The sequence below is a fragment of the Rhipicephalus sanguineus genome, chromosome 1 (genome assembly GCF_013339695.2).
Source record: "Rhipicephalus sanguineus isolate Rsan-2018 chromosome 1, BIME_Rsan_1.4, whole genome shotgun sequence".
In the NCBI taxonomy this organism is placed as follows: Eukaryota; Metazoa; Arthropoda; class Arachnida; order Ixodida; family Ixodidae; genus Rhipicephalus; species Rhipicephalus sanguineus.
Window position 1 is genome coordinate 217,221,075 of NC_051176.1, and position 12,739 is coordinate 217,233,813.

Below are 12,739 nucleotides of genomic sequence, written 5' to 3' on the forward strand. Positions count from 1 at the left end.
GCCCCCCCCCCCTATTAGGTCAATGTATGGACTTCGCCCCCCCCCCCTCCTCTTAGGTGGCTAGGGGGGCCGGCCGCCCCGCTTCCCCCACCCCCAACCCCCCTGCGCGCGCCTATGGTCCTTTCTGATTATGAGTGTTCAAGGAGATCCTGCATGGCGCGTTAGTTAACGCCGCCTGCACTTGTGTGCACAGCGGGGCAGTTTTGTCAAACAAAGGCAAATTACACAGTGACCACACTGACAACAAACATAAGCTATCCCAATCACAGCCGCAGAGCTGATTGGCTGACACATTAATCTCGTTTCTCACCCCCGGTAAAATGGCACAGCCACGCCGCTGACAACAGTTGCGAAGTTTGCATATTCACGAACAAAAACGTGAATACGCAAAATACACATGTTCACGACGTCTATGCGGATGTGAGAGCATCGTCTCTTCTAATGCGAGACGTGAGTTGGGCTAGTTGCTGCGTATTAACTGCAGACATGACTGAATAGCGCAATTCAGTCATGTCTCTTGTAAATTTCGTGTCCTCACACACACGTACATACGCATGAGACTGGGGAACACGCGGTAACAGTACGTAACACAAGAACGCGAATGTGTGTGAATCCAGAAAAACAAGATATTATATGCACGAGTATTCATAATCATAAGGGGGAAATGAGCGCTAGAACGACGAAACAGAGCCAAGAAAAGACACACCAAAAGCGCTGCGATGTGTTTTTCCTCGGTTGTGAGGGACTGTTTTAGCGCTGTTATCTACCTTATGAACATCTGCAACCGACTAGTCCAACGTAGAGCGCACTTTATACACAAATACGATTTACTTTGGTGAAAGAAAGAAGAAAGAAAGAAAGAAAGAAAGAAACGGCCACTTTGCGTTTTTTTTTTTTCTCGATGCCCACACGCTCACGCCCGAGGTTATTTTCGTGTTTTCGTGTCGTGGTAATTTCAAAAAGGTCGCCGACACATTCCCGTGCCAGTGTTTCCTGTTATTTTACAGGGATGTCTGTCCTCTTTCGATGCAGGGCGGACTGACAACACGTCACATTTCTAGATGGAAAAAATGGAACATGCTGTGTACGCTCACTTTGATGTTCATCGCGCATCGCGCTACAGTACTTTGAAGGCACTGCTGCGTTTTGTGCGACTGGACGAGTTGTGCGAGCGCCTTTCCGTACGTAACATGGTTTCTAACGTTTCTTCACCGACTACTTCGATTTATGTGCACGATAAGACTCTTCCAAAATGGAAGATGCAGAAGCAAAATCCGAAATAGTTAACTGGTTCATTCTTACTATTTTTCTTATTTCTCTCAGATCGAGCGAGAGTAAGCGATAAACAGAGAAATTGAGATGAAATTTAAGGAAGTTTATCACATCCTCGTTCACTTTGGCACCCTACGTTGCAAAAAGAAAGCAAAAGTAAAAAAGAAAGAAAGAAGGGATAAAATTCATTGGTCCATCCAGAAGTGACATCACCCGTAGTTGTCTTTGACTTAAAGGGGTCATGAACCACTTTTCCAAGTAATGATCTAATGACCTCAGTATCGGAGTTTACTGCCTCCCGAATCGATTGCCGCAAAAATTTCTCGAATCCGTCAAGAATGAGCGGAGTTACGGGGGTTTGGCGCACGCTCTCAGCGCTTTCTCTCTTTTCTCGTGCCGACGAGCGCACTGGAAGCTACATAGGGAGGGATGACACGGGGGTAAGAAGTTACGTCAGCTCGCGTCATGAAACGCGATCGCTCTCCCGCTGTGATTCACATGCGCGAGTGCGGCTACCGTGTAAATTTAGCAGACTGAGGAGTGCGACGCGGGCAAGTGGCGGCACCCCGTGGCAAGAAGCGCATCTCATTCGGCTATCGGCCAATAAGCATGCTATATCTCTTACGACGTAAACTGGCAGATCCGCGACGTCAACGTGCAGACGCCCCGCCCACCGACGAGAGTGAGAACCGGCCTCTGTTTGAAAAGAGGGTGCCTGAGGAAACGGCAACTTCGCGCTCCGCTTGTGGCCTTTACGCGGCGCGCACGACTGTAATATTTTCCAGAGCAGTTCATAGCCGTGTCAGCTTTCCGCAGGATGTGTTTTTTCAACAAGCCCAAGGGGTGCTTCATGACCCCTTTAAGGAACAGCAGTAATGCCTGTATCATTTCCTAGCAGCTTTTGAGGCATATGTGTTCACGAGTTATGTACTTTTGTCACCACGAATGATCTTGAATTCACGTGATTTAACATAGTGCTACGTGAAAAGCACTAACCATCTCAGCGAGAAGATGTATAGGCGTTCAAAAGACTGTGCACGCTGGTACGTTACTTTTGTCACCGTATGACGCCGGATAAAATAACGGGATCCGTATGACGCTTCTGAACATCGGAATACTGAACTTCTAATAGATAACAAGAACACTATTTGGCACTACGAAAGTATGTCAAACCAGCCGTGGTACATAGCTTAGCGGCTGAGATACTGCGATGTTAAGCGCGAGGAAACAGGTTTCAATCCCAGCCTCAGCGAGCCCATTTTGGCGGAGGCGCAATGCAATGCACCTGTGTCCTTATGTTTAAGGCACGTGTTAGGGAATCCCAGCTGGTCACAAATAAACCGCAGCCCTCGCTACGGCGTGAGTCGTAATTGTATGAAGTTTTGGCACGCGAATCCCCATACTTTAACACGCATCAAGGTGCAGCGTGTGTAACCCAAGCAAACGTGAACAAGGTACACCTCCTCCCTTAGTTCGAATGTCGTAGTGAGCACCACTTGAGAGAGTTTCAATGATTTTTTTCCATGGAAAGGTCTGGTGATCTTACGCGAGAAGGAGAATGGGAAAGGTGGTCTCTTCAAGTACAAATCTAGTCCCAATAGTTTCGCGTTGTTGCGGCTACTGTCGACTATGCCTCTTAGAAACACCAAACAAACAGACAGAGGCTAGAGGAAAGCCGTAAGCGTGACGAGGTACGTAGATGGGAACGACTGCAGAAAACGAATAACCTCTGCTTTTGGCATTAAACGTAACTATAAAAATTCGTTGAGCAAGCATTCACTACACAGAAAAAAACTGTACAGCAGTATTCGTGTGCTATTTATCCTGAGACTTGCATTTTGTGTGGGAGCTGTATGACAAAAGAGCAAGCCTCTGCGGTTATCGCTTGCTTTTTAAATGCGAATGCATTTCTTAGTCGGGGGTTGTCCTGCGTCTCTGGCCGGCGTGCGCACAGATCTTTCCGCGTGCGTTCCTCCTCGCCCCTAGCAACGGCTGCGCCGCGCCTAGCAACCGGAGGAGGTGGTGAGCGGCGGAGGGTAAGGGAGAGGAGGAGCGCGCGGGCGTGTGATGGCGCTCGCATCACGGAGCAGCGGATGGTAAGGGGGAGGAGGAGTGTACCCGGTGAGGGCGCTCGCATCGCGCAGCTCGCTCGGCGGAGAGAGAGCTCGGGCGCTCCTCCTCTCCGCGCTCGGACCTATATATATCATGCAGGGAGCGCGCGCTTTGGTGTCTTGATAGCGATAGAAGTCGGTGAAGTCGAATCTCTCGCGGCAACGATACCACTAGGACGAAGTGTAACACAATGCAACTCGAGCATTACACCTCTACATGCACATTCTCGTCTCTCTTCATTAATTAATCGCACATTCATCGGGTGCACCCAAATGCATTCGCATTTCCTCACGATCCCCTTCGGGGAGATGCGGGGGATTTTTTTTTTGATACGCAAATGATGTTCCCTTCCATCAATCTATAATGACCCAACAAGGCGGCAGTGAGGGCGAACGAGGAAATTAACAAGTTTGATCATACCCTCACATTTATGACTTTTGCATCGTTATATCAGTTTCGTGTCATTCTACAGTAACTTTTAGCATTCTGTTGTTAACTTATTCGCACAAATCATTCAACCTTAAATTGTGCTTCGTTGCGGTACGGCTATAATTCTCTCCATGTAGGAGGCTATATTATACTTGCACTCATAGCTTCATTTCTTACAGCTGTCCTCAATGAAAGGAACCGGTATACGTCCGTAAGAAAGGCAAGAACGCAGGTTTCCTCCTGTAAAGCTTCTCTCAAGCAATGAGCTCTTGCAGGCACGTAACTTGTTATGCTTGCGCCAACATGGAAAAAAAAGAACAACGGGCTCAAAATCTATCTTTTTATTATAGCCAACCGGTGCCCCAGAAAGACGACGGAAACTTGAATCAGAAGAGTTGCGCATAGAACGGTCGTACGACGTGGACCGACTGGTCCACATTGCATTTGTACCGTATTTATATTTCCACCGTTATTTATACCTGTATCAGTTTTATTTTAATATTTAAAGCTGCATTTAGACTTTTAGCATAAGTTCTTTTTGTACTTTCCAGGAAAATCGTTTGTGCTGGCGTAAGGCGTAAACTCGACAATGTGCTGTGTGTTTCTCGTCGCCGCACGCAGCCTTATTATAAAAACTATAAAATTAACGACTATGTCCAAGAAGCTTCGGATGTAGTAGAGTCGTGTCTTGTAACGAGCTACGACTTGATGACAGTGATAATCCGACAAGAAACGATCACCGACGAAAAGTCAAACCACGTAGACGTGCACATTGCAGGGTCTGAATACCAGTTTCCTTATTGTTACTTTGAAAAAAGTTAGTCTCAAGACTTGAACAAAGAATGAAACGTTCGGATGGCGTAAAGTGCGCCAGTGACACGCAGTTTCTTCATCTTATCTAGGCAGAAGCCCGTTGCGTAGGAAGCCGCTCCGCGCTACGTCGCCGTCAGTTGACGACACCCCCTTGCTTCTAGAGTGCCATGGAGTCCGAACGACCTTGGAGAGGGAAATATCCGTCCTGTAGCCTTTTATTAATCGCGTCATTGCACTCGACGGGAGGCTATGAAAAAAGTTGTAAACACCGTGAGAGGAGACGACGGCGTTACGTCAGTTATGCATCGTACGGCGCTACCGCGGGGACGGAAACTGGTTTTGCTTCGGACGTGGTCGCGGCTTTGTTGCAGCGAAAGTGCACGTACATTGACCGAAGGAAGCCCTGCTCGCAGATCTCTTAATCGCGTTTGGCTGCACTCGTGAGTCAGCAAGTGCTGCCGGCCGTCTCCGCATGGGTCTTCTCTACCACACACGTGCTTCGCGGCCAGGAAACCAATGAGCGGTGTATAGATGGAGGAGTCTGCAGTGGTGTAATACTTCTTCCCTCGCTCGCTTGGCCAGGGGCTACCGAGTGTCCAGCGCAAATCTCAGGACTGCGGGAAAAAGGGCTTTCAATTTACTGCAAAGTATGAGGTTCGGTAAAAAAGGTGAGTGATTCACTGGATCGTGGAAAATTGCCGTATACTTGTTCACTGAGGTTTGTTTCAGAGCCGACTTCTTTACTTTCATTTTGTGAATGCGATCTTCATTGTAATCTCTAAGCACGTGAAGCTCTGAAGCGTAGTTGAAATTCGTAAACCTTTTGTCGCAAGGTCTTGAGTCATATTGTGTGTAGCAATCCCAATTTAATTTGGTGTGGTATCGGATATCGGATAACGAGCAACTTGAGCTCGGCGTTCCGATATACTTGGCTAAGAACTCCTGGTGTGAACCTTCCAATTAAGATGATCTGCCCGATGACACGTGTTATTGTTTTGTTGTCATGTTTGTGGGATCTGTTGGTACGTGATGCTGTTTTTTCAAAAAAAAAATATTTAATTGAGAATTCAAATTCAGCCTGACAAGTGCGGGCGGGAAGCTAGGAAGAAGTGGGCAAAGGATGATGATCAAGACGGGACCAGCACTGAACTTCCAATCAGGTTTCTTTTGAACCACTAACGAATATATACAAATGTAATCACAGTGGTCCCACGCCAGCAAAAAAAGAAAAAAGAAATGAAAAGCGTTTGAGGAATTAACGCCACTTTATGATGAGATCTGCTACGTGTGCGTAGGCAGAAAATAAGGCCTGAACTATTGGACCACATATACTACAACTGTAACACAGGTACCAATCTCTATAAATACCTTCTAGAACCAGACTACATACAGTGAAAACTCGGTGATACGAATCTCACGGGACCAAGGAAAATATTTGTATCATCCGAAATTCGTATCACCAGAAAGCATGGAAAAGTAGCATGCGAGAAAAGAAAGCTGGCGTACATTTTCATTTATTGTTTTTCAGGGCCGCAGCAATGTCAGGAAGATCCCTGAATTACTGTCAGTCAAGTTTTTAGATGTCGGCAATGATACCAGCACTCGTAAATATACGGCCCGTGCGCGCGTATTTAATTAATGAACCAGGTGCATTGTGACCCGTGACAGCAGTAGCCCCTTCCAAATTTTAGTATGCTTGTTTCCATGACACCGGAATACTGCAGCGAAAGTAACGAAAGTAGAGCTTTGACGCGATGGATAAAGGCCACAAAATACAGAACCACGGTCCTGTGTTATTATTTTGTTATTGCGGAAGCGTTGGGGATGTTGGGAGATTTACGGCTGTGCCCGCACAAATGCGACCTCAACGGTCGCGCATGTTGACGTTGTGAGGCCTGACTCCTTCGCCAAGACCATCCTCGCCTTCTTTCGGTCCTCGTCCGCCTTTCATAGGATGTCTGATGCACGAGGCAAGCACGTGTTAACACAGTACAATGACAGCAGCCCGCGTCGACGCGTTAGAAAAAAAAAAGCATGGCGCTAATGTCCTCTGTAATTCAAACACGAAGACACACGGAGGCACATAAGAGCCTCAAAGATTCGCGCACACAATCTCGGAGGCAGTGACGCGTCTCTGAAGGTTTATTCTGACCGCAAAAAAAGTTTTTTTTTTTTACACCGTGATTCTGACGATTTGGTGGTGCGGCGCATGCCCACGCTTGCGTTCCCGCGCTCGCACGTGCTTAGCGCGTCTTCCGCGACAGCGCTGACAGCTACTCTTCATACCTGGGCGGTAGCTTACGTTCGTATCAAATGTCGCTGAGTGAAAATCGGTTCGCAACAACCGTATTCCATTATATTGCAGGCCAATGGGCCTTGGCCGGGACCAACGAAAAATTCGTATCACCCTGAAATTGGAAATTCGTATGAGCTGTGATCGTATCACCGAGGTTTCACTGTATCCACTCGCTGTGATAACAACAAAAAACTTTCCACATTTAACTGCAGAACCAACACTTTTTACTACTCATGTTTTCCTAAATCGATTGATTTCACTCTGATTAGAGAGTGGAACAGTTTAACTAATGACTCGGTAAAGGTATCAGATAATGATTTACTCTTTTCTGTGTTGTGAAATAGCTGCTGAAATAAGAAATGTATGCGATAAAGTTTTGAGAACGTAGTTGTTTAACCATATACTTACGTTTTCTTTAAATAACCTTGCAGTGTTCTTTTTACATCAGTATATAGATATGTGCAAAGTGATTTTCTGCTTTTGTTGGTTATGTTCTTGCCCTCCCCACCTTTAAACGTAATGCCTTTATGGTGATGTAGGTATTTTGTAAATAAGTTGATTAGGTGAGTGCGTTTAGGTAAGCCAAATGGTTATCAAGTACAGGCATAGAAGGTTGGGTCGAGCGCAATGCTCGTCCCTGCCACGGAATAAAGGATGCTTCAATTGCATCTCGAGACAATTTGCTTTTGAGACAGAATAGAACACACGTTTGTTCCAGCAGTGGCTCAGAACCTGACTGTCGGCTATACAACACCAAATTGGTATGTGTGAAGGTGCGTCAAGGTGGTGTCAATGTGGGTTTTCTTTTTCGGCCAAGAACGAACTTTGGAAAATTTGCACGATAACTGAAGGTTACGCAAAAGGGGAAAACGAGGATGTACGAAAAAAGCGCTTCAAAATGCACGACATTCGGTTTGTGTCAAGGGCATAGTCTGTGAAATCTTTTTTTTCACTTTTGGAAAATCGTACATAGGTCAGACTAGCCAATGCCTGAAAATAATCGGCTGTGGGGGCACCGTAGTTCTTTAGAAGGTGCTGGGACTTTTAATTTAGCGTTGCACTGCGGACAGTGCAGTTGCAAGGCTTTGCTGGAACATATACGCTATATTCCGCATCAAAAGGCAATTATCTTGAGCGATAATTGAAGAGCTTCTTCTTTTCAGAGTCAGGGTTAATTAAGAAGTGTGTGAACCATCCTTCCGTGCACCTGCCTTACAACAAGTTCGCTTACCTAAACAATCTCGCCTAAACTTACTGCTGCAAGAAAAGCGCGCGCGTGCAATGCGCCATACTTTAATCTGTGATGTCATGTTTCCTTGTTTGCAATCAGATTTTTATACATTTTCATTACGGTGTTTGCCTGAGATCGCGGTGATTAGGCACATACGCCGTGTGCTTTCAATTACACTTGGTTTGAAGTTCAGCGCCCGTCCCGTCTACAGTGTCTTCTCTTGTCACCGTCCTTCATGCGTTGGTTTATTTTACGTAGTGAGTTCAGGGCTTGTCCTCTTTGCTTTTCCCTCGCTGTCACTTGTCGCTCCTCGCAATTCCTTATTGCATATGTTCTTTCCGTCTTTTTGTTCTGATTATCAAACTCATCGGCTAACCCCCAGTCGGTAAATACCTCAACTACTTAGCTCATGGAGCGCACTTTATACTGAGAAATGAAGCAGCCACTCTTTAAGGTGCTCCGCGCGTGACCCTTTTCCCAACAACTGCTCAAGCGTATGTCTGGGTAAAAGCCAACTTATGTGGCGGCAAAGTTTTACACGTCGTAGGATTTCTACTAGACTGACATAATCTGAACGCTCTCTGACTGGCTGCCTCGAATACACACTTACGACATGTGCCCTTGAGCAGTACGGGAAAATGGCGACACATTTTTAATTTCTTTTTGATGTTATCGCTCACCAGTTTTTCTTGTGGTCGCTGGAGAAGCAAAGCGAGAGAAAGTCCTCTTCTTTCATCGCTCCATCACCTCCACGAAATCATGTTATCTTTGTTGAATTGATGCGCGCTCGAACTTCTCAGTGCCAACTCCTTAGCATCAACACTGACGCTTTCCGCAGAGCTCGTGCTGCTGAACCTCGTGTGCATAGCGACAGCGGTGCTGTGGCATCACCTTCGGCGCTGCGAAGACATCCGAATGCCGCCAGATCCCGAGTACGACTACATCGTCGGTATGGACTGATCACGCAGTGGTTTTGCCGAATCTAAATTCATTGTATGATAAATGAGTTTCGCGGTAGCCCTCGAGGTGGAGGATGATTCATCAAAGGAAAAAAATTCACGCACCAATATGTATATCATGAAACTGGAAAGGTAAGCCTTGCAGTTGAAGACAAAATCCTCTTGACCCCCGAAGATCAAACCCGCGTCAACATATTCCCGGGTCGGTAGCTACGGGGCATCACAAACATTTTTTATAGAAATTCTGTTGCTTTCGTATTATGTCTTGTTGCTCTAAGTAGCCGTTCTATTGCAATACTTTTGGACGCAATGTCGGATTGGTTTTTGTAAGAGTCTACCTGACTGAAGCAAGGGTCTAGAATATCGAACTCGGTGCTCGATGGCGAATCAGTCGAATGCTATTTTTTTATTTAAATGTGCTTAAGGAGAGGCTGGTGCCTAGGTATGGCTCCGGCTACTCCTCTTACATAATAGTTTGCATAATGAAGATGTCAATAACCATAATGCAATAGAAAATTTGCGCATGAAAATGTACTTTCGCAACAGCAATGTTCACACGTCTCAAATGTCCACACACAAGAAACTTCTACGCCTTACAGAAGAGTTCATCACGGTGGTCACACAATTAAGTCACTCGGCTCTTGCCCGCACTGTCATGAAACACGAGAAACACACGAAAACACTCGACACATGAGACCAGAAGTATCAGTTAATAGCTAACAATGCGAACAATAATTATTTATGTGAATCAGTATATTTATGATATTCCCAATTCCTCTAAAAACTGTTCTAGCACGCGCAGAGATATTTTGAAAAGTTTCCGCTCACCATGGGCCCAAATTTTTTTCAAGTGATAGTGGCTGTCTTTCCAACCGTTTAGTTTTTCTAAAAATTTCTTACGGGGAACATTATAATTTTTACAATGTAGAAGAAGGTTTTATGTGTTTTCTTCTGCCTCTTCACATGAGCATGTAGCACAGTTACTTTTTCTTGTCCTATACAGGACGCTCTTAGTGTAGGCAGTGCCTAGGGCAAGCCTATGAATTGTTTCGACAGAATGGGTAATTTTAATCGGAATATTAAATTCTATTCCAGAATCGATTTTTTATAAATGAGAGAGCAGCGCACCGTTTGCGAACCAAGTTTCTTCGGACAACACCGTATAGCTTGTACAACACACATCGAGTTTGTCGAATGACATAAACTGATGGTATACATTCATAGTGAGCCATGACCCATCTGACAGACACGTGACAAGAAATTCATCTGGTTGGAGCCAACGTTTCAAACAAGGGCGCTCACAAAGGCGTCCCTTTGACGAGTCCGAGCGTTAGCTCCATTCTGAGGCTTCTCTTGTTCACCTACTGCTGGTCAGTCGAAAAGTAATGAACAGCCGCAACTGCCGAAAAGACACGACTTCTCTGAACTATTCTGTTTGCTTGTCTTCGTTGCTTAATATGGTACGGTTGCTCTTTTTCCCGATCTGTACACCTCCGCAGTGGGAGCGGGTACAGCCGGTTCCGTGCTGGCTCGCCGGCTTCTGGACAACGCTGTAGGGGCGGACGGTGGGCCTGCGCATGTTCTGCTTATCGAAGCTGGCCGTGGCGAAGCTCCGTGGTACGCCTCTGTGCCGCTCCTCTCTATGGCGCTACAAGCGACCTCCATTGATTGGCACTTCCTGACGACGCCGCAGAAAGACGCTCTACAGTGCTACAACAACCAGGTAGCTCTTATGAGCCAATGGCAAAAGAGAAATATAGCCGTCCAACCATGTTGAGGACCTTTGCCGCATTCTAAGCTGTTCCCACGCTCTTTTCTTCATACCATTAAATCGAGCACTAATTTGTTGATGGATTTTAAGAGGGAGCTTTGGATGGGACCGACTCTGATGTTTAGTTTAATGTACATGAGAAACGCGGAAAAGTTTTCATTGGATAAATTCTGAACAAATTTGAGTAAGGCTTCCTGCAATTAATTAAGGAAACTCATTCATATTTTCTGCTAATGGATGCAGTTTACACCATCCTAATATCGCTTTTCTTGCCTAGTCAAGGGCTATAAGATCGCTCATTGAAAACATGCGCATTTCGCTAACGCCTGCAAAGCAGTTGATAGCCAGTCTAACAGAAACCTACCTCCAACGGACGGTATATGTTTTAACGTTGTTTTATTACATGCAACAAGTCAGAGTGAATTAGGTTCAGTGGACGTTAAAAGCTGTTTCCTAGTTTTAATGCACTAAAATATAGTTCGAAAGATTTTTCTTGGGTCAAACGCTTTCATAACCAGACGCTCGATGGCGCGTTCCACTTTGTCAGTTTTTCACGTGTCTAAAATAGTGCCTGTTTTCAGCTAAGGAATAACCACACGCGCAGCAAAAATTGCATAATTAATTAAGTGAACAGTCAATAGTCATGTATCTAAACTAAACGACGAGGTTAAGTATCCTTAGTTAGCACTCTTTTTTTTTTTACTCTATACAAAGACCAGAATGATACTTTCGTGGTATATTAGTATTCTTATTACTATTTTTTTTACCTATTTCTTCATCATCACACTTTGTTTTCGTATTTTCTCCTGTATATTGTCTTCATCTTATTGTTCGTTATGATAATGTTTGCGTGCGTCATCAATAAGACCTTATAGCTGTTGATGGCCACGTTAATTAAATATTTGATTGAATGAATATTTGATTGAATTATTTATTTGCTCATGGGGATAGACTTCGTAAGACACGACAGACCTGAGGGTGTTTAGTATACCACAGCATGAAATGGTATCGCATGTAAACAAGACGCATTGTTATTTCGGCAACGTATTCGTGCTTTTCCATAACCTCAGCGGACGCACTTAGAAAGTTGTTTAAGCGCTCTGTCAGGTGAGGCCTCGTGAATGTACCTAAACTCCTTCCCGCTGACCTTAGACGCGCTTTCTGTCTCAGCCGTGGTTGAGCCCGAACGTTCGGTGGCAGAGCTGCCCTTGTTTGTGCGTCGGCTATTGCGGCGGCTATTGCAGGCTATTGTCGAAGGGCGGAGGGGTCTTGTTAGAGTTTGTATGGTGTCCGCTTGTTTGTCCTTGTCCCTAAGTGCACCTAAACAATCTCAATAATGCGTTACGAACAAAATCAAGTACCAAAACTCGTCAGCGGACTACCCTAATTGAATGCAGAGCTTGCGGTTGCCCCGTGGGAAAGCGTTAGGTGGCAGCTCCAACCTCTACTGCATGATCCACTCCAGACCCACCGCCGAGGACTGGGAAGAGTGGAACCGGCGGTGCCAGACGTGCGGACTCCAGGCTGAACGCGTGGCCGCCCTGTACCGCAAGCTGGAGTTCCTTGTCTCCGATGAGCACGGTATGGCACAGTCCCATTCCACGCGGGGAAAAATAAATTCGTTGTGCACACCTCAGTGTCACACTAATCAATATGCCTGAGTTGTTGATGCTAGAAATCTTTTTTTTTTTCTGATCTAAAATTTTTTTTAAAGTTCGGCGGATCCCACGTACCGTAGGTCTAGTACACTACTTCACTTCTTCCTCGACGCTCAGCTGCTTTTGATGCCCACTATTTCACTTCTAAGCTGTTGCCTTTCTTTTTTTTTTATTGAAATGATGAAATAGGAGAGGTTG

At 45.5% G+C, this 12,739-nt stretch overlaps 1 protein-coding gene across 1 annotated transcript in view; it reads left to right on the forward strand.

The window, feature by feature from the left end:
- The first annotated feature begins 4,884 nt into the window (after positions 1–4,884).
- Positions 4,885–12,739, forward strand: part of LOC119381525 (neither inactivation nor afterpotential protein G) — a 54,421-nt gene continuing 46,566 nt past the window's right edge. Inside the window, exons 1-4 of the mRNA XM_049412445.1 lie at positions 4,885–5,294; positions 8,992–9,102; positions 10,612–10,835; positions 12,281–12,464. Coding sequence (XP_049268402.1) covers positions 5,276–5,294; positions 8,992–9,102; positions 10,612–10,835; positions 12,281–12,464 — 538 coding nt within the window. The 5' untranslated portion in view covers positions 4,885–5,275. The remainder of the gene's footprint in view (positions 5,295–8,991; positions 9,103–10,611; positions 10,836–12,280; positions 12,465–12,739) is intronic.